The 21,223-nt window shown below is 37.7% G+C and overlaps 1 protein-coding gene across 5 annotated transcripts in view; it reads left to right on the forward strand.

Annotated features, from left to right (window-relative positions):
* cyth3a (cytohesin 3a) overlaps positions 1-21,223 on the forward strand; it is a 33,220-nt gene that overhangs the window by 10,485 nt on the left and 1,512 nt on the right. For 4 of the 5 annotated variants that reach the window (XM_066663213.1, XM_066663211.1, XM_066663214.1 and 1 more), the window contains 11 exons: positions 7,124-7,206; positions 7,310-7,374; positions 7,504-7,570; positions 7,694-7,812; positions 10,733-10,813; positions 11,115-11,227; positions 12,258-12,406; positions 12,506-12,617; positions 13,835-13,911; positions 16,524-16,595; positions 16,702-16,856. In XM_066663213.1, coding sequence (XP_066519310.1) covers positions 7,337-7,374; positions 7,504-7,570; positions 7,694-7,812; positions 10,733-10,813; positions 11,115-11,227; positions 12,258-12,406; positions 12,506-12,617; positions 13,835-13,911; positions 16,524-16,595; positions 16,702-16,856 — 983 coding nt within the window. In that variant the 5' untranslated portion in view covers positions 7,124-7,206; positions 7,310-7,336. Of the gene's footprint in view, positions 1-7,123; positions 7,207-7,309; positions 7,375-7,503; positions 7,571-7,693; positions 7,813-10,732; positions 10,814-11,114; positions 11,228-12,257; positions 12,407-12,505; positions 12,618-13,834; positions 13,912-16,103; positions 16,440-16,523; positions 16,596-16,701; positions 16,857-21,223 lie in introns of those variants that run through there. The other variant, XR_010801825.1, reaches the window with a different exon arrangement.

Here is a 21,223-nt window from a genome sequence, read left to right on the forward strand (position 1 = left end):
TTAGAACAGAGCCTCAGCATTGCTGAAACTGCACTATGTAACATTTAGAGGATGGTAAGCGCCCTCCCTTCCCCCCTGTCTCCATTGATTTCACTACAGTGCTGTAAAAATAAATAAAGATCTTACTTAGTGGTCTTTTAAAATCTGGTCAAATCTGACATTTTATGATGCGTTAAATAAACCTAATTAAGTCTAATTTTGATGAAATTTGAAATTTAATGATGCTCTGTTCTTTCTTACTTAACTGCAATAAAATATTTGTGAAATCTGGCATTATTAAAGAATCCTAAGTCTTTAATATCTGTATATATAGATATATAGCTAATTCTATATTGAGTTGAACTGAATTGTCTCTCAATGAATTAAATCATTGTCAGGTCAGATATTTACACTCCTGGCTTTTGTACACTTGAAGAGTAAATGGTTTGTTTACTGAGCTTGGTCCAGCAGACTTGGCAGTGATGCGTACTGTTCTGTGGGCTCAGTGCCGCTAATGTCTGGCTCTATTGGTTCTCCTGAGGATGCAGTCTGGCACCAGGCATGATACACACAGTGGTCCTCCACCCATTATACTCAGCTTATACAATGTCACCTTCAACAAACCTAAGCACACCCTTAAACACACATGGCTCAGATGCTCATTAGGCATTGTCCTCAGCAGAATGTATTTTTACATTCTAAAGGGTTGTGATTTTACAGAATTATATTAATAAGATGCACAGATTTGTTTGATAAAATAAAAGTTCTCAATCAAAAGGGTTAGGTCAGATCTTACAAATGTAACAATTCTTAGAATTTAAAGGCAACTTCTCACCCAATTAACTATGAGGAAATATGGGTCAGTGTCAAATTGAAAAGCAAATGTAAGTCAGTCTCTGTCAGGAGAAAGAGAGAGAACCTAGCAAATAAGAGCGAGTCTGCTTTTTCATTAATTTACAGACACAGGGGCTTCGTAAACACGTTAGACCAGTTTTGAGCACACAAACAAACATAAAAGCTAGCTTATGGTGAGGAAACATTTTCTGAATTTTATACAAAGTGTTTTTTGACCAAAATCTTTTTATGGAATTAAAGCAAGTTCTTCTGTAACCTGGTACAACAAAAACTTTGTGGCACCTTTAAGAATTCATGGCTGTCTTGAATGATAATTTAAGTTTGCAATGTGTACATTATGACATTAGAACCAGAGTTCCAGTAAATGTTTTTTCCAGCAGGACCGAGATTGAAAGGAAGAGGGTTTTTGTTGTTGTAAGAATGCCACATATGAAATTATTTTATGGGAATACTGATCTGGAGATGGAAATATGTAGACTGATGCCATGTTTTTAATCTTTCACAATTCACTGTGAGAGATTAAGGAAAAGATTAAAGCTCAGTGTGTGATATTGAGATGAAGATGATGGCCAGTTTTAAAACTGTTTGTTTGTTTTACCCACTGCTGAGGGTGGGTCCCAGAGCTTTAGGTCTTTCATAAAAGGAAAGCTTTACAAGGTGATCCCTGAATTTCTTGAATTCCTTGGTTCTTGCTAGTGATGACCATGAATTCCAGAGACATCATGCTATAGTGTTTTTCACACTGAAGATTAAAATATTTGAGGGAATTTGTATTTTTTGTGACATCACTTATTAGATTGTTACAAAACTTAAATAATCATTTGGCATATGAAAAAAGGAAAAAAATTGCAGTATATTAATATAATTTCAGTCCAAGGACTAAACTGATGTCAGTTTTGTGACTGATGTTGATACTGATTTTAAAGGAACACTGCTGTCCATGCCTAGTAATAAGCACTGGGCAGAGCCTTTTCTGTAGCTGTCCCCTCTCTTTGGAACTCTCTCCCCAAACACATCAGAGACTGCACTGACCTGGTCTTTAAATCACTTCTCAAAACACACCTCTTCAAATCTGCTTTTAATGTATGAGCTAATGTTGTCCATTATCAAAGCAAAGCTTTGATCTAGTTTTGTAATTTTTGTATTGTGTTTTGTTCCCCAGGAGCAAAACATTTCAAATGTGGTCCTAACATCCAAAACAAATCTTAGCATATTAGTGACTGTCTGTGAGGAGTTTGGTGTGTTCTCCCTGTGTACGCGTGGGTTTCCTCCGGGTGCTCCGGATTTCTCCCACAGTCCAAAAACACACATTGGTAGGTGGATTGGCGACTCAAAAGTGTCTGTAGGTGTGAATGTGTGAGTGTGTGTGTTGCCTTGTGAAGGACTGGCCCTCTATGGTGTATTCCCGCCTTGCACCCAATTATTCCAGGTAGGCTCTGGACCCACCTCGACCCTGAACTGGATAAGTGGTTACAGATAATGAATATATATACGCTATGCTATATGACATTGAGAAAAAAGCTAGGGGGTCAGGGGTCCAGCTGCTCTGGTAATACACTTGTTTGAAAAACAGCTTCCAGGGTCTAAGAGGATAAAGAGAGCCATATGAGGATCAGGCAACGTTAACAACTTTTTACACACAGCTAAGCTCTTTTTTTGCTTTCCATCTGTTTCACATGTTAATTGAATATGCAAGCATCTAATCCAGGTGCTGTTGAACAAGAAGACTTGAGATTATGAGATTTCTCTTCCCTCCTAAATATTGACATTTGGAGATTTGTTAGAAGGAAGACAGTTCAGTGTTCACAATAAAGAACAAATATATTTGTCTTTAGAGAAGCAATATTAATATGAAGGCTGAGCCCTTTTGAGAGTTTCAGTGATGTAAAAGTGCATAGGTGGACTATTCTGTATAAATCTGAAAGTGAGAGATTAGCCTCTTTAGGAATTTTAACATTTATTGGTATTGGAAGATAAATGGTAAGATTTTTGCCATTGGACAACTGTTTAGATTTAAACATGGGCTGTTGTGTTATATATCTATGTTTTGTACATTTTACTGCATTTGTTAAATTAATGTTACTAAAATAGTTTAAGATTATTCAAATGTATATGTTTATCAATCAACACTAATACACTAGATATTGGCATTTGAGATTCATTCCTATTTAAGTCATTCATTAATTCATTCATTGTCTGCAACCGCTTATCCAGTTCAGGGGCGCGGTGGTCCAGAGCCTACCCGGAATCACTGGGCACTACCTACAGGTAGTGACTGCGACACTAGTTGCTGCACCACCGTGCTGCCCCCTATTTAAATCAGTTATAATCAGTTTTATATTGCTATTTATAATCCTATATAGTCTCTTTGTAATCCTATTTACAAATGTCAATTTTGGGAATTTGGGTTAATATATTGTTTGTAAGGGCGGCACAGTGGCACAGCAGGTAGTGCTGCAGTCACACAGCTCCAGGGACCTGGAGGTTGTGGGTTCGATTCCCGTTCTGGGTATTAGCATATTTCTGTCTGTGAGGAGTTGGTGTGTTCTCCCCGTGTCCACGTGGGTTTCCTCCCACAGTCCAAAAACACACGTTGGTAGGTGGATTGGCGACTCAAAAGTGTCCGTAGGTGTGTGTGTGTTGCCCTGTGAAGGACTGGCGCCCCCTCCAGGGTGTATTCCCACCTTGTGCCCAATGATTCCAGGTAGGCTCTGGACGCACTGCAACCCTGAACTGGATAAGTGGTTACAGATAATGAATGAACGAATGTTCAAATCATGGTGAAATTTGAGATCAGAAGATGTTTTTTCCTAAAATGTTACAACGAAATATTTGTAATATCAGTTTCATGTAACTACTACACATATAATATTCATATGATGTGATGCTACCAATGCAGTTCACTTTTTGCCAGTTGATGGAGAGTTGGCACATGCCCTGGACCTTGAGCTTAAGTGGTAGTTTGGGATAAAACTGCAGTTAATCTGAGTAGATTGTAGGATTAATAGCAGCTGGCCATGAACAGCAGTAGAGAAACACTGTAGAGTAATCTGTAGTTTAAAGTATTGAGGGCCATTGTGTTGGTTGGAAGCAGTGCTCCTCTGTAACTCACGTCAAAATCTCAGCTCTCTGCCTCCTCTCTTTTAGACTGTTAAAAATTATAAATTAATTATATAAATTATAAATATAATTTAATTAATTATAATTAAAAATAAAAATTATAAAAATATATCAGCGCATTATGATGTCTTTTGTCGAATTCAAAGTTGCGCAACTGTTTTAATACTAAAATTTAACAAATAAAAGCAGACAAAATATAATAGTATGGCAAAGAAATATTGTATTATAGCAATTGTCTTGTACTTATTGTGTTTTTTATATATTTAATATATTTTTATGTAAAATATATTTTATATATTTTTATATATTGTAAAATATATATAAAATTAAATAAATTCCATACAACCTAAACAGGCATTGAGTAAATATTTTTCATAAATGTGGAAAATGTCAAGGAATCAGTATTGATATCAGACTGATTATATATTATCTGTGATTCTGATTTCAACTTGCCTTCACCCACTTCCACTGACCACTGAAGTGGACATCAGTGTTGACTCATTCCCTCGCACTTCTGAGGGCTCATTTAACACCCCTCAGTTCATGCAGAAATGGAACAACCCTTAAAATTAAGGGGAGGTGGCAAGGCAAAGTGGGAGAGGGCAAGTTAAAGCCAGAATTAAAATGCAGGGATTGTCTCTGTTGGAGCAAGAGTTTGTATGTCCATTGTTGTACTTCTTGTTTGTGTTTGGGCATAATTTGACAATATTAGCTGCCCTTTACACTCTGATTTAATGTTGAATAGATCAATACTATTATTTTTAATTATGTACATTTTATTACATTCCCTTACAGTGAAAGCTGTAAGTGATTTTTGAAGATGCAAAGTATAGTGTTGATGTCATGCCCCCAATATGATGTTCCAAGTATATTAATTAAGTATAACTTTAATTTACAGAAATTGGTTCATCATGGCGTGGCACGGTGGCGCAGCAGTTAGTGTCTCAGTCACACAGCTCCAGGGACCTGGAGGTTGTGGGTTCGAGTCCCGCTTCAGGTGACTGTCTGTGAGGAGTTTGGTGTGTTCTCCCCGTATCCACGTGGGTTTCCTCCGGGTGCTCCGGTTTCCTCTGGGTGCTCCGGTTTCCTCCCACAGTACAAAAACAATGCATTGGTAGGTGGATTGGTGACTCAAAAGTGTGAGTGTGTGAGAGACTGGCGCCCCCTCTAGGGTGTGTTGCTGCCTTGCACCCAATGATTCTGGGTCGGCTCCGGAGTAATGGCGACCCTGAACTAGATAAGCAGTTAAAGACAATGAATGAATGAATGGTTTATCATGAAGCACACATTGTAAATGCCAGCTGGCACATTCAAATGATGTAATGGAAAGGAAAATGAAAATCTATTATAACCTTCAGAAATATACAGCCAAATTAGCCATGTGTATAACTGTCAGACAGAAAGCTGCTTAAAGGTTTATGTAAAAGGTATTAAATGACAGTAATTATCTTTAAATCTGTCTGACATTGTGTCAGCACGTTATACAGTTGAACTAAGGGCTATATCTATGATTGTGGGGAACCTCTCTCATTTGTTTACGTTCAGAAGCTCTGCCTCTTTGTTGAAATGTTATACTTAAGGGAATAAATGACTGTTGTTTATATGTGCCTGAAGTTTAACTTCTCTGTAAGGGTTCATTCACTGCTTGAATTACCACAGAAACTATTTGTAATTTGAGCTGTTTAGTTTTGCAACACTTTTGGTCTGTATTTATTTTCATGCAGTTAGCGCTCTCCTGTATTTAGAGTCAGTTCCATTTACAGCAAAAATAAGTCAGTATTATGCAATATCATCTCAGTTCATTCTTTTTAAACTTTGGAGGTTTTAATCATTGTCTAAAAACCTCCAGATGCTGTTTCTCTGCCGTGAGTAGAGAGAAAGGTAGCCTAGCATACTGGACCAAGACACTCAGATGCACTGAGCTAACAAATGGGGAGGAAAAATCTTCATAATTTCAATTTTTTTTTAGCGAGATGTGTTTGTAAGCCTCATCAGGATGTGACCCTCTGTGATGATCTAGTTGCCTTAATGGTATAGTCATAGTCAGTTTCCACAGGATCTTTGAGTAAAATATAGGAGAATATTTGTAGACTAGTACTAAATAAAGGTTTAAATAAATAATTATCTAAATTGTTTAACTAAATAATTATTTTTAAAAATTACAATATGTATTCTTGTAAAAGTGCAGTTGCAGTATGACTGCTGACTATACTTTGAATTTAGGACACATGGTATATTTCCATAGGACTGCTAGTTATGATTTGATGTAAATAATTATTATTTAATATTGGAAATTAATTCAAGAAAATATTTATGACATCTTAACCAACGTCTTTGACAAACTTCATTTATTCACATCTTTAACCTTCTTAAAGTCCTGTCACGTCACATTTTAAAGCTTTTAATTTAACTGCAGTAAAAAACAATGCCAATGGCAGTGGTTTGTGGCACTTCATAAGTTTGAGAACATAACTATATTATGTTTCATTGCAATTATATGTTTTAACTGTGTTGTCTCCTCATAGCATGTATTGTGCACTGCCACTGACCACAGTGAAAAGCATAATAAAAAAAAATCACAGAGACTTGTAAACCGAAATGTCCCAAAGGGTGTGATATGAAGTCAAAAGTGTTTCGTTAGAAAGAATAGTAGTACGAGAGGCCAATTAGATCTCAAGTGTGACCACTAAAGCTATCCTCATGAATATAAGCAAATCTGGTACCAACATCTCAAGATAGACACTCCAGCAGATATAGCACAAGGCTGGTCTTAATGGATGCCAACAAAGGCTTCCTCCACCTCTTCAAGACAGGTGCACAAAAGCTCACCTAGCGTTTGAAAAAAAGCCCAACAAGCTTATAGTCATCAATTCTTAGCTCTGATGGGGAAAAAATGGATTTGCTTGGACACGGACATGGCTATTGCTTGATGAAAACTTGTAGAAATATAACAACAATATAGAAATAGTTAATTTCCCATTCACATGTCCTACTACATCTTTTGTCACTTGTTTATGTCATTTCCGGGCCAAAAGGAACCCATCGGTCAAATGCAAAATACTATAAATCAAATATGGCATGGGAATTGGCTTTAATGTATACCCCTATATTACATTTGTGGTTATGGCAGTATGTTAAAGGGCCTGTTTATGTTTTTTTTTTCTAACAGTACCTGAGGATCTCTCTCTTGAAGAACAGGATGAACTGTCCAACATTCGAAGAAGGAAAAGAGAATTGCTTGATGATATTGAAGTATGCGTAAATCAACGTGGACTAGTTTAATAAGAGTTAAATCATTTCTGTATATACTCAAATATGTACTAACCCTTAATGTGATTTTTTTTGTCTGTTGCAGCGTTTAAAGTTTGAGATAGCTGAAGTGATGACAGAGATTGAACAGTTAACATGCATGGGAGAGTGGTAAGTGTGTATAAATACAAGCTATTCGTTGACTTGATGACTGCTTTTTCACTTTTTATTGTTACTGTCACTGTAGAGATGTTTGTTATTCATAGTTAATGTCTACTTGCAATATCTTTATCAACACAGCAAAACCATTCAGAGGAACAAACAGATTGCTATGGGAAGAAAAAAATTCAATATGGACCCTAAAAAGGTATGTAATGAGAGAGTCAGTGTAATAAACATGGTCAGATTCAGCTGATATAGCACTGTCCATAAAAAATATGTTGAATATTTTACTGTTGAGATTTATGCATATAACCCTTTTATTTTTTAGGGAATCCAGTTTCTTTTGGACAATGATCTTTTGCAGTACACACCTGAGGACATAGCCCAGTTTCTGTACAAAGGAGAGGGCTTGAACAAAACAGTTATTGGAGATTATTTAGGAGAAAGGTAAATCTCAGCTTTTTATCAGGGAAAACACTTCCACCTCTCCTTCTGTCAAAGTGTTTATTAAAGATTTATGCCCTGCTAAATCACATCCATATATCAGTCTCTATACTTCGGAAATGAGCTCCCTTACTGAAACAGATGAAAATCTCCTGTTTGATTTCCTCAAACCTCTCACCATGACAACCTACTGATATCTTATCTCCATAATGTGAGCCCTGCACCATAGCTCAGCACCAGGCCTACAGGAAACTGTGCTTCCTGATCTCTATCTGTCAGCTGTCAACACACCTTTACTTAGAGTGGAATAGTAAGCAAAAGGGTATAAAGCTTTTCTCAGGTCAGGGGCCAAAATTCTCACCATTTCTAATATCCGTATCATAGTAACAGCATAGTATTACTGAAATACATTGTGTAGGAATTACAAGTATTTAAAAAATAGAATATAATCCATCCATCCATTATCTGTAACCGCTTATCCAATTTAGGGTCGCGGGGGGTCCAGAGCCTACCTGGAATCATCGGGCGCAAGGCGGGAATACACCCTGGAGGGGACGCCAGTCCTTCACAGGGCAACACAGACACACACACATTCACTCACACACTCACACCTACGGACACTTTCGAGTCACCAATCCACCTGCAACGTGTGTTTTTTTTGGACTGTGGGAGGAAACCGGAGTACCCGGAGGAAACCCACGCAGACAACACACCAACGCCTCACAGACAGTGACCCGGAGCGGGAATCGAACCCACAACCTCCAGGCCCCTGGAGCTGTGTGACTGCGACACTACCTGCTGCGCCACTGTGCCGCCAATAGAATGTTATTTTTAAAACTTATTTTTTCCAGTTGGAAATAATGTAACATATCTTTGCTAACCAAAGAAATACACGTTTCTCCAAAAGAGCAACTTTATAGGAGAAGGAAAAATCATTGCTTATTTTCATTCATTCATTATCTGTAACCGCTTATCCAGTTCAGGGTCACGGTGGGTCCAGAGCCTACCTGGAATCATTGTGCGCAAGGAGTGCCAGTCCTTCACAGGGCAACACACACACATACAGACACTTATGAGTCGCCAACATGTGTTTTTGGACTGTGGGAGGAAACCGGAACCCCCACGTGGACACAGGGAGAACACACCAACTCACAGAAAGTCACCCGGAGCGGGAATCGAACCTACAACCTCCAGGTCCCTGGAGCTGTGTGACTGCGACACTACCTGATGCGCCACTGTGCCATCCTGCTTATTTTCAGTGGAACTCAATATTCAGTGGAACTTCATAATGAACTTTTCACAATGCAATGGACAGCTGCAGTATAAAAGCGATGTAGTAAACTAAAAATCAACAAGAATGGAGATACATATTTTTCTTTGGACAGCAATGATATATTAACTACACAAAATGATATTGTATTTTCAATAAATTGTCCTGCACAATTACTCTGTTTTCATAACATCAAAAGTCAAGCGTTTGCACAGGCCTCATTAATGATTTTATTATTTATTTGGAAATGTACATCTAGCATGAATTGTATGGAGTGTATATATAGATAGTGTCTAAGATAGTGAAAGGGAAAAAACATATTTCTCACATATAGTGATTTTACTCAAGGAGACTATGATTGAATGTAATGTTTGCAAGAAGCTAGACTAAATATAGTGAATGAGTGATGAATGGATGAGGAAAAGAAATGAAAGATTGAGGGGGAATCAAACAAAAAAACAATCATGGTCTAAAAGTAAAGTGTCATACCTGCTTAGACACTCACTCCAGACTTGTAATAACCATAACACCAGCCTGACTCCACAGCTGCACAGGTGCACGCTGTCATCAAAGACTTATTCTTTCATTTATCTCAGACCATAAACAATGGGCCATCAGCTACAGTTAGCAATTACTGTTAATTGTATTTGCACATATAATTTCAACCTGTTATTAATGAGGCTGTAATCAAAGGGACAGTGTAGGTGCAAATTTGTCTCAGATCCCACTGTGGACAATTACTCTATTAGATTTAATTTCTCACCTTCACCATTCCTGAAATTTATATTATTAATTGACAAATTTATTAATTAATACTATTAACTGACTAAAAAAAATCTGTTTATGTATATCTGTTTAAATCTGTTTAAAATTTATGACGTAAAACGTTGATGACCAAAAGGTGAGCTTTAATCAATATTTAAAAAAAATATAAATTAGTTTATGTTATTAACTTTTGGCTCATCTTTGGTTCTCCAAATGAATTCCCAGATTACAATGAGAGAATTATTTGAATTATGAAAATTTTGAGAATTATGATAGAGGGGGCCTTTCAGATTAAATTCTTCTTTTTTTTTTTTTTTTTTTTTTTTTTTTGGGAAGCTTGGAATGTGAGAAGTATTTGTCTTACAAAAAAATCATGAAATCCTGCTTTTGTGTTCATTGTAAATGTTCATTGAAATGTAAAATGAAACTTGGCCTTTACATTTAACCCATCATGGGCATGGAACACACACATACACACACACACACACACGCGCACGTGCATTGGGGATCCCAAATCCACTTCCCTAACCATTAGGGAAGGCTAAAATCCTGACCCCCCAACTCTTAAAAGCATCCTGACAATTGTGCACTGTTTGCGTACATCTTTAATACAGTTATAGCCCTATTTTTGTAATTTGCCTTAATCAAATTAGAAACAATCTAGCTTATTTCTTCCTGAAATAATTATTAATTTGTAATTAACAATTTCCAAACCTTCCAGGGATGTCCTCACTTTTTGTGTATATATAAATATATATATATATATATATATATATATATATATATATATGCTGCCATCACTTTCGTTAAAATATTTTCCATAATAAAAACCTGTATAAGGATGACAAAATTCAATCTTGATCGGAATTGCTTTTACTTCATTCTCAGAGATGATTTCAACATCAAAGTTTTGCAGGCCTTTGTGGAGCTTCATGAATTTGCAGACCTCAACTTGGTGCAAGCTCTGAGGTGAGCCACAAGCAGCATGAAGAGATTCTGCATTTTGCATTATGTGTAATGAAAATGAGCATTTAAGAGAATGGATTTATTATAATTTCATCTAAACTTGCCTCACTTTCTGCACATAATTCAGTGAGGCATTTAATTCATGTTTGTGTAGAGAAGCAGTATGAGGTGTGACTGAGTAATGTGTGAAAACAACTTTCATTTATTAATATTTCTGTCATCCTGTTTTCCTTTAACTTGCAGAAAGGGATGTGTGGCAGATTAGTTGTCTATTATCATTTCTCATCTCTACTTTCTGTGTCAGGCAATTTCTGTGGAGCTTCAGGCTGCCGGGTGAGGCTCAGAAGATTGATCGTATGATGGAGGCTTTTGCATCACGATACTGTCAATGCAACCCTGGGGTCTTCCAGTCCTCAGGTATGTGTAATAATAAGACAGACCCAGTTCAAATAGCTCTGTATTAAATGTCTTTAAACCTTAGAATGCATACACACACACTCACAGTAACTGTATATTCAGTTAGTCAAATAATAATCCTGTTGTTTAGATTTTATGTTTATATATTATATTAATTAGATTTATTTATTTTGACAGTATGATTTACACTAGTAGACATGGTAAATTTAAAGCATATTAAAATAGTATAAATTAAATTTTAAATAAATGCAATTGTTTGGATTTGTGCGTTTTCCAGAGATGTTCTAAATAAGCTAATAAAGCTATGAGTAAGAAAAAGTCCTCTGAGGAAAGGGCATTATAACTATAGGAATAAATTGCACTGGTGTTGTCTCAGAAACAGTATGAAGCTCTAGAAATCAGTGATCTGGCACTGACATTGAACTGAGCCCCGAACTATCATTTGTCACTTTTTTTTTCTAATCTGCTGTATGACAATGAATTAGAAGGTCTTTAAAAAAAAAAGTAGGTTTGCTCTTAAAAAAAAACATTTTTTGGGCAAAATATCAGATTTAAAATTGTTCCTTTAAGCCTGATATTATTAGTCTATTATTATTAGATATTATAGTCTGTCCAAAATATCAGATTTAAAATTGTTCCTTTAAGCCTGATATTATTAGTCTATTATTATTAGATATTATAGTCTGCCCCAAAAATAAAGAGGTATATAAATAAATATTTTTACTTTTAAAAACGTTTCTGAATGTGATTATTAATAATTTATCATTTTTGTCTACGAGTGCATTTCACATTAATCCAATCGCTCTGAAATCCTAAATTAACCAGGTTATGTTTCATAAAATGGGTACCCCCATGACATGATGTCACATTTCAGTGTAATGTGTGTCTTATCATTTGAAGGTTAGTCACAAAATGACTAATTGCACCTATAAATAACCAGATAACCAAATGTTTGGGTTTTTTTCTGTAATACCCTTTGTTCTGAATGTGCTGGAGTGTGTTGACTGATGGAGGTCTATATTTTCTCCAGACACATGCTACGTCTTGTCATTCGCCATCATTATGCTCAACACCAGCCTTCACAACCCCAATGTCAGGGAAAAACCAACCGCTGAGAGGTTCATCTCCATGAATCGTGGCATAAATGAAGGTGGAGACCTGCCAGAGGAGCTGCTCAGGGTGAGCCCCATGGCATAATAACCTGCACTTATGTTATCTATGTGTATACTCAAAACACATGTATGTAAACAGCATTTTCTGTGTGTTCCTTTTCTGCAGAATTTATATGAAAGCATTAAAAACGAGCCCTTCAAAATCCCTGAAGATGATGGCAATGACTTAACGCATACATTCTTCAACCCAGATAGAGAAGGGTGGCTACTGAAGCTAGGTTTGTAAACCAAACCTTTTTATACACTCTGCCAGAAGGTTCTTTTATATCCAGATATGATTGCATGACATGTTTAAGATTCCTAGTTCATTCCTAGATATTTTGGGATGTGTTACATTTTGAGGGGATATTTAACCAGTGACAGTAATAAGGAAAAACCTTCATTGGCTTTCATTTTGTCTTTGTTCAACTGTTGTCTGAGCGGATGGATTTACAATTCATTGCTTTATGTTTATTATTTCCATTTTATTTTTTAGAATTTGACTTTGTAAAAAAGGGTGGTCTCTAATTTTTGAATAGCACTGTTTGATGCTTTGTATTTTCCCTATCCTGGAAAAGGATATTTTAAACCCACTAAAGCTTTGTTGTACTGTGCACAGGTTTCAAAAGCCACAGTGAGCCTTTTCTAGATGCTTGAAAGCTGTGTAAGAGATTAAAGTGGAAAGTGGTAGCCTTTTACCTGTGACATTTTATGTTTACCTTTCTCTGCTTTATCTTTAACATGCAAGAGATGGAATGCAACCAACCGAGCGGGTTGCATCATATTCAAAAAGACAGAAATCTTTGCAAAGCCCCCCACCCACACACACACAAACACACACACAAATTAAGCATCTTGTTTAACTAGGGCATAGAAATGTATGGCATGACAAAGCACACTTAGACTTATGACTGATTTAGAATGTCATAGATCAGTGGTTCCCAAAGTTGGGGACAAACACACATTCTAATTCATGTCCCCTACACACAATGCCTCGTGCTGATGACATATCATTGGTTCCAGTGTAAACTGGTGGAAGGCCCTTCAGAAAAGGTCTGGCAACTACTGCCACAGATAATATAATATGTTGAATAGGTTTCAACATATTTTTTATGAAAGTATGTCACTAAGTCATACCTTCCCCCAAAAGATACATAGTTGAGTATCTGCATTGATGAGCCCAGAGTAGCAGTGACAGAGACTCTATTCTCCCTATTACATGTCATTGGTGCATCACAGTGATTTTGAAGCTCTAGTTTTATGGTAAAAATATTACGTAGTGTTTTAAAGTTCCTTTAAATAATGAAAGTTAGTGATTATGTTGCTACTACCCTATGCGCTTGTTGGCATAGCCCAGTCATGGCCCAGTCCACAACCCATGACCCAGAATATTTTGCAGCCAGGTGGCAAAGAAAATCTGATACAGAATCTGTAATAATGATTTGTATGCTTGCAGGTGGTAGAGTGAAGACATGGAAGAGAAGATGGTTCATTCTTACTGACAACTGCTTGTACTACTTTGAATACACAACTGTAAGTAATCCTTAACGAATGGTCGTCCTTTTGTACTTGAATTTTTTTGTTGTATGTTTTTAAATGAGAATTAAATTATAAAGAAAAATGAAATGGGCAAAAACAAAAAGTTGGGATGGATGCCTGTGAAGGAGGGCAGAGATAAAGAAATGTGAGAGAAATCCCATTTTTCTAGTTTTGTCAGATGAAGTGCTTTCCTCAGTACTGTCTACAGTTAATCCATCACAGCTGTAACATCTGGAGGGGGTCCAGTAAAACATGTAGCCCCTTTAAAACAACTCTATCACCTTATGAGAGCTGAGCTGGCAATCTGAAGACAATCAACACCCTGCTGGGGGCTCTCACTAGCGACTGACGAAATAGGGCATTCTTTTACAGTAGAATGCTAGATTTAGACCAGAGCAAATCAGTGGGTGTTTAGCGGGCAATCAGTTTCTTCGCTGTCTTAATCCCTCTTTTTATAAGCCCTTCCAACCACCTAATCAGTTTATTAGCTCCCAGAGTAATGGTTTTAATATCAAGTGAACTTTTGAAACATTGATTTTCCCTGATTACAATTTACAATAAAAACAAAAAAACACATTTACAGATTTCCTGCACATGATTATTTGAATGTGTCTGTTCTGCACTGGAGCAAATGTAGATAAGGCTAACATAGCTAAACAAAAGAGGTTACAGTCACCAAGTTAGCATATCAACATACGCAGATGATTAAATATTTGCCTCAAATGATGTGGATATGTTAATTAATCTCAGCAAACTGTTTTTGCTTTCTCACACTGCGACATATATTATATATAAATCCCATGTACACCAATCAATCATTACATTATGTCCACCACCTTGTTTCTACATTCATTATTCATTTCATCAGCTCCATTGACCCTACAATAAGGACGTTGTTTTTCTACGTTTACATACTGACATACTTTTGTGCCGCATCCTTTTTTTTTTGCCCACATTCACCCTGCTCTTCAATGGTCAGTTCCACATAGCAGGTGTGAATTGGGTGATGTATCGTTCTCAGAGCTGCAGTGACACTGATGTGGTGGTTGTGGACCCAATTATCTATGGGTTTCTAAATAGGTGTGCTTTGTCATGCCATAAATTTGCTTTTTTTGGGTGGGGGGGCTTTGCAAAGATTTCTGTCTTTTTGAATATGATGCAACCCGCTCGGCTGGTTGCATGCCATCTCTTGCATGTTACAGATAAAGCAGAGAAAGGTAAACATAAAATGTCACAGTTAAAAGGCTACCATTTTCCACTGTAATCTCACAGCAGCTTTCAAACAACTAGAAAAGGCTCACCGTGGCCTTTGAAACCTGCGCACAGTACAACAAAGATTTAGTGGGTTTAAAATGGCATTTTCCAAGACAGGGAGAATATAAAGCATCACTTTACTATTCAAAAATTAGAGACCACCCTTCATTTACAAAGTCAAATTCTAAAGTGTGTTGCGCTTATAAGAGTGGATCAGACACAGCAGTGATGCTGGAGTTTTTAAACACTACTCACTGTCCACTCTGTTAGACACACCTATCTCATTGGTCCACCTTGTAGATGTAAAGTCAGAGATAGTAGCTCATCTGCCGCTGCCTATTTTTGTTGGTCGTCCTCAAATCCTTAATTAGTGGTCACTGGATGCTGCCTACAGGATGCTATTGGCTGGATGTTTTTGGTTGGTGGACTCTCAGTCCAGCAGTGACCCATGGGGTTAAAAAAAACTCCAGCAGCACTGCTGTGTCCTGCACAGCACAACACACACTAACACACCACCACCACATCAATCACTGCAGCGCTGAGAATAATCCACCATGAAAATCATACCTGCTCTGTGGTGGTCCTCTGGGGGTCTCAGTGTAACAGGAGACAAACAAAGTATGCAGAGCAACAGATGAAATGTAATTGTAGCACTACAAAATGTGTCTGAAGATAATGGACAGTGAGTGTAAAAACAAGCAGGTGGTCATAATATTATGACCGGTTTATATGTCTATAGAAAAAACAGTCAACGCTTGATATGGCTGTTAGGTTGTACAACAACTCTGATCTATTTTTTAAAATAACAATATGTCATACAGTGTCAGAAATTACAAAATCACGTCTGTTAGACTTAAGATTATTTAAAAGTTTTTTGGATATGACATGGAATATTCATTCATTCATTATCTGTAACCGCTTATCCAATTCAGGGTCGCGGTGGGTCCAGAGCCTACCTGGAATCATTGGGCGCAAGGCGGGAATACACCATGGAGAGGGCGCCAGTCCTTCACAGGGCAACACAGACACACACATTCACTCACACCTACGGATACTTTTGAGTCGCCAATCCACCTACCAACGTGTGTTTTTGGACTGTGGGAGGAAACCCACGCAGGCACGGGGAGAACACACCAACTCCTCACAGACAGTCACCCGGAGCGGGAATCGAACCCACAACCTCCAGGTCCCTGGAGCTGTGTGACTGCAACACTACCTGCTGCGCCACCGTGCCGCCCGATGGAATATTCCAAATGCTAATTAGTGGAGTAATGTCTGTTATATTAGACTCTAAGCTAATTTATTGATTAATGAAGATTAGAATGACTGGAACGTAATTCATATATCCCTAGGACAAGGAGCCACGAGGGATCATTCCTCTGGAGAACCTCAGCATAAGAGAAGTGGAGGAGCCAAGAAAACCAGTAAGCATTGTGTTAATCAGCACTTTTATTCTTAGTATTTTGTGAAACACGAAGCGAATCACTTTAAAAAAAAGTTGTAAGTAGTAATGGCCTTTAATCTTTTTAGAACTGCTTCGAACTCTACAACCCAAGCCATAAAGGGCAGGTGATCAAGGCATGCAAAACAGAGGCAGACGGCAGGGTGGTGGAGGGGAACCACGTTGTGTATAGAATATCAGCCCCTACACCGGAGGAGAAGGAGGAATGGATCAAATCCATCAAGTAAGGCTCATACACTGAATGAATTTTGCTCACTCCTATTAGTGGGGTTGCTGCAAAGCGATCTGGATCTTTAGGGATCAAAAACATTACATGACAAAAGACTTTTACATTTTTGCCCACAGCCCCAAACCTTCTAGTAGAAGGCAAATACTTATAGGAAAATATTTTCACTTGGCAATACCCCCAGATATTTATTTATGCCCTTACAAGACCAGAGCACGGTCGTGTTGAATGGGTAGATACCTATAAACCAAGACTAAAAGCTAGTGTATATGTGGACAGATACATTGCAAAAGTTTGTCACCCGTCACTCACACACTGAGTGGGGGGCAGTGGTGGGCTTAAGGTTAGAGAAGGAAGCTTGAGGCTGGAGGGTCGCCTGTTCAATTCTCAGGACTGGCAAGAAAATAATTCATTCACAGCTAAAGTGCACTTGAGCAAGGCACCTAACCCCCAAACTTTTCCCTGAGCGCAGAGGTGGTTGGCAGCCACCTGCTCCAGTTGTGTGTGTGTGTGAAGAATAGCTCACGAGTGTGTATTTGTGTGTTCAATACCATGGGCGAGTCAAATAAATAGAAGCAATTTCCCCAAGGGGATTAATAAAAGGTGTTCCTTCTTCTTCTATGGACAGGTTTGCATAACCAGTCTCCCTACTAACGTGTTTTTGGATTGTGAAAATCAGGAGCTGGGAACTATGTGGCAGCATTGTTCCGACACCCTTATTTTAAACATAAATAATTATGGCTGCAACAAATTTATATTTTTATAATCAATTAATCTTTTTTTTCATTGAATTTCTTAGTTTTAGAAAATATTAATAAAGACACATTACTTTAAAATACAAACATTTATTGCAGCATTTCAGTGAAATGCAACAACAATGTGCCCTTTTTTAATAGTTTAAAAAATATATATATATAAAATACAAAATGCCATTGATTGTGAGCAGGTACCTTAAAATTACACTTGCCATTACTGTAATTATACATTAGAAGCTGAAGCCTAATATTAGAGTAGACAGCCTCAGGATTTGGGCTTGTAATTTCAGGTGGAAATGGCAACAACGCTAAAAAGTTAAAAAAGCATGAAGACCCACATGTCCCTTCACTGAAAAATGATTTCCAGTCTTCGTCATGAAGATATTTGATACAAATAAAGAGCTAAATGCATGTACATAGAGACAACTTGAAGGTTTTCTCATCACTATAGTGATCAGGCTAGATGAAGAACAAGGCTCAGTGCCACATTTGCTGGTGCACTCTTGATTGTGAAGATTGCAATCACTTTCTCAGACTGTGGCGCTGGTAAGAGTGCAGGGCCTGGAGTGACCAGAGTAGATCTTTTTCGCAATAGAAAACATGAGCATACAGTACTGTGCAGAAGTCTAAGGCACCTAAGATAATTATATATATTTAAACTAATGCCTTCTCAGTGAGCGTGGTGCTTGTATAAATCATAATCACAGTAAATACAAACAAATAGTGATATATAACAAATAAGAAATATAAGAATTATTTTTCTATAAAGTAGTAGGTGTGAGTGAGTTTGAAGAACAATATTTTATTCAGTCACACAGCTCCAAGATCCTGGTGTTATGGGTTCTGGTCCCACTCTGGGTTACTGTCTGTGAGGAGTTTGAATTCTCCCCGTGTCGGAATGGGTTTCCTCCGGGTGCTCCGGTTTCCCCCCACGGTCCAAAAACACACGTTGGTTGGTGACTTGACGACTCAAAAGTGTCCGTAGGTGTGAGTGTTTGAGTGAATGTGTGACTGTGTCTGTTGCCCAATGAAGAACTGGCGCCCCCTCCAGGGTGTGTTCCTGCCTTGCGCCCAATGATTCCGGGTAGGCTCCAGACCCACCGTGACCCTGAACTGGATAAGCGTTTACAGACGGTGTATGAATGAATGAGTGAATGAATGAATGTTTAAAACATATTCATGAATAAAAGTGAGTTAATGTGAACATATACAGGAATGGGTGTCTGATGTTGTTGGGTAGTGTGGTTGATAATAATTCTTTTCTCAATTTGACAGACTACAGCTCAGTGTACATATTCAATACCTTTAGTTAAGGAACACAATTGTACCATATTCTATATTAATTGTATATTTTATATGGATGATGTTCAATTTTACAGGTCTAGCTGATTTGAAGGTGATGATGAATGTTCTATGAATGTGGGGAGCTGCTCTGTGTGAGCATTCAGCGCTGGGTCCCCTCACTATTATTTTAGTGTGTCTCTCTCCACAGTGGTCAGGGCAGACTGTTTGTATAGTAAAGGCTGCCTCAGCATGTCCTGTGGAAGTGCCGGGAACCCAGTGGCTTTTTGCATCCTTCTGCCAACCACACGCTATCCCTTTTGATTTTTTTTTTTCTTATGGCTCCTGGTATATTTGTAAACATGTGTGATGTGCCTTTGATATTTTTGCTGGACATTAATCTGAACAAGAAATCACAGAGAAAACGTAAGACAGTATTTGGAGAATGTGAGATGGTTACACAATGGCTTCCACAATTTAAGTTTTGTACCCTTGGTTGAACTAGGGTCCGTATCTTGGTATTTCAAAGCCATTGTCAATGTACAAAGAATCCTATTTTGCTCTTTAATGTCTCTAAAATCTGTCAGACTATCTGGCCTGATGTTTGACACCTTACCATGTAAAACATCTCTAAAATTGGAAGATTGTCCCTGGCTGTAGGTAATATTTGATTTTTAATTTTAGTCATTTATTTATCAGAATCATTCATTCATTATCTGTAACCGCTTATTCAGTTCAGGGTCGCGGTGGGTCCAGAGCCTACCTGGAATCGTTGGGCACAAGGTGGGAATACACCCTGGAGGGGGCACCAGTCCTTCACAGGGCAACACACACAATCACACGCTCACACCTGTGGGCACTTTTGAGTCGCCAATCCACCTACCAACGTGTGTTTTTGGACTGTGGAAGGAAACCGGAGCACCCGGAGGAAACCCATTCTGACACAGGGAGAACACACCAAACTCCTCACAGACAGTCACCCAGTTCGGGAATCGAACCCACAACCTCCAGGTCCCTGGAGCTTTGTGACTGCGACACTGCTGTGCCGCCCCTTTATCAGAAACAATGCTAATTAATTAAAATACACATTACAGTAAATTAATAAATGAGTTAGTCATAAAACTTCATTTTCATCTGTAATCATTGACCTGCTCTTAAAATAAAGGTGCCGCCACATTTTTTTTCATAGGGAAACATATACATGTTGAAACATTTGCTGTGAGGGTTTGATTATTAAAGGCGACATCCATGATTTTAATCAAAAAGCTATTTTTTTTAAAAAAAATTCTGAGGATATTTCCTGCTGTTCTCTATTCTGTTTGTGTGCTTGAAGCTGGTCTAATTTGCTTACAATACTCCATGTAAATGGCTTAAAAAAAACAAAAAATGTCTCGGTCCGGTATGCTAGGAATATGCCTCCAAACTTTGAAAAGCATGAACTAATATAAGGATATTGCTTTTTTCCTGCTCCATAGGTGGGTAATATTTATTTATTTTTGCTGTGGATAGAACTTACTTAAAATTCAGGAGAGCGCTGACTGCGGAAACGTAAACACAAAACAAAAGTGCTACAAAACTAAACTCAAGTTACAAATTAGTTTCAGTGGTAGTTCAAACAGTGAATAAAATCTTACAGACAAGTCTTTTTTTTCTTTTTTGTTTTGTTTTTGACCCTCTAACTTAACATTCCACCTTAAAAGACACGGTGCATCAGAATAAACAAACCAGAGAAGAGCGTTTCCCTACAATCAAGTTCCCTTTAAGTTGAGAATAATACTGATCTGAAATTCTAATGTTGGATTATTTTGGTGAGCCATACCATTACGACCATGTTGTTTCTACACAGTGTCCATTCTCTAAGTTCCAATGTCCACAGGAGCATTTTGTAGTTTTACTCTTACAGAGTGTAGTCCATTTGTTACACTTTGTTTTCCTCCTTTCACCATGTCCTTCGGTGGCCAGAAAAAGCAGTTTACAGTGTTGGATGTGTTGCTCTTAGGCTCACATGGAGCTGCTCCAGTGAACTGCATTTCATTTCATGGGTTAGATATGTTTAGTCCAAAAGTGGTTTATCGTATGTTAGCTGAATATACTAAGTAAGGGTAAAATATTGTCTTATACCTAATTTTATACATGTAGTTGTGCAAAATCGGTGAACAGTCAACTATGTATAAAATACTGGTTGTGCTGATATTGATATTTTAGATGTCAAGCACTAAGTTATATGAAATAACTATTGAAAACTCTCTGGAAAAAACACACCATTGTAGGGTCTAAGCCAGTGAAACAAGATTACAGCCTTTAATGAATTTGTCCCTCTGTTCCTCG

The sequence above is a fragment of the Hoplias malabaricus genome, chromosome 3 (assembly GCF_029633855.1).
Source record: "Hoplias malabaricus isolate fHopMal1 chromosome 3, fHopMal1.hap1, whole genome shotgun sequence".
Taxonomy (NCBI): domain Eukaryota; kingdom Metazoa; phylum Chordata; class Actinopteri; order Characiformes; family Erythrinidae; genus Hoplias; species Hoplias malabaricus.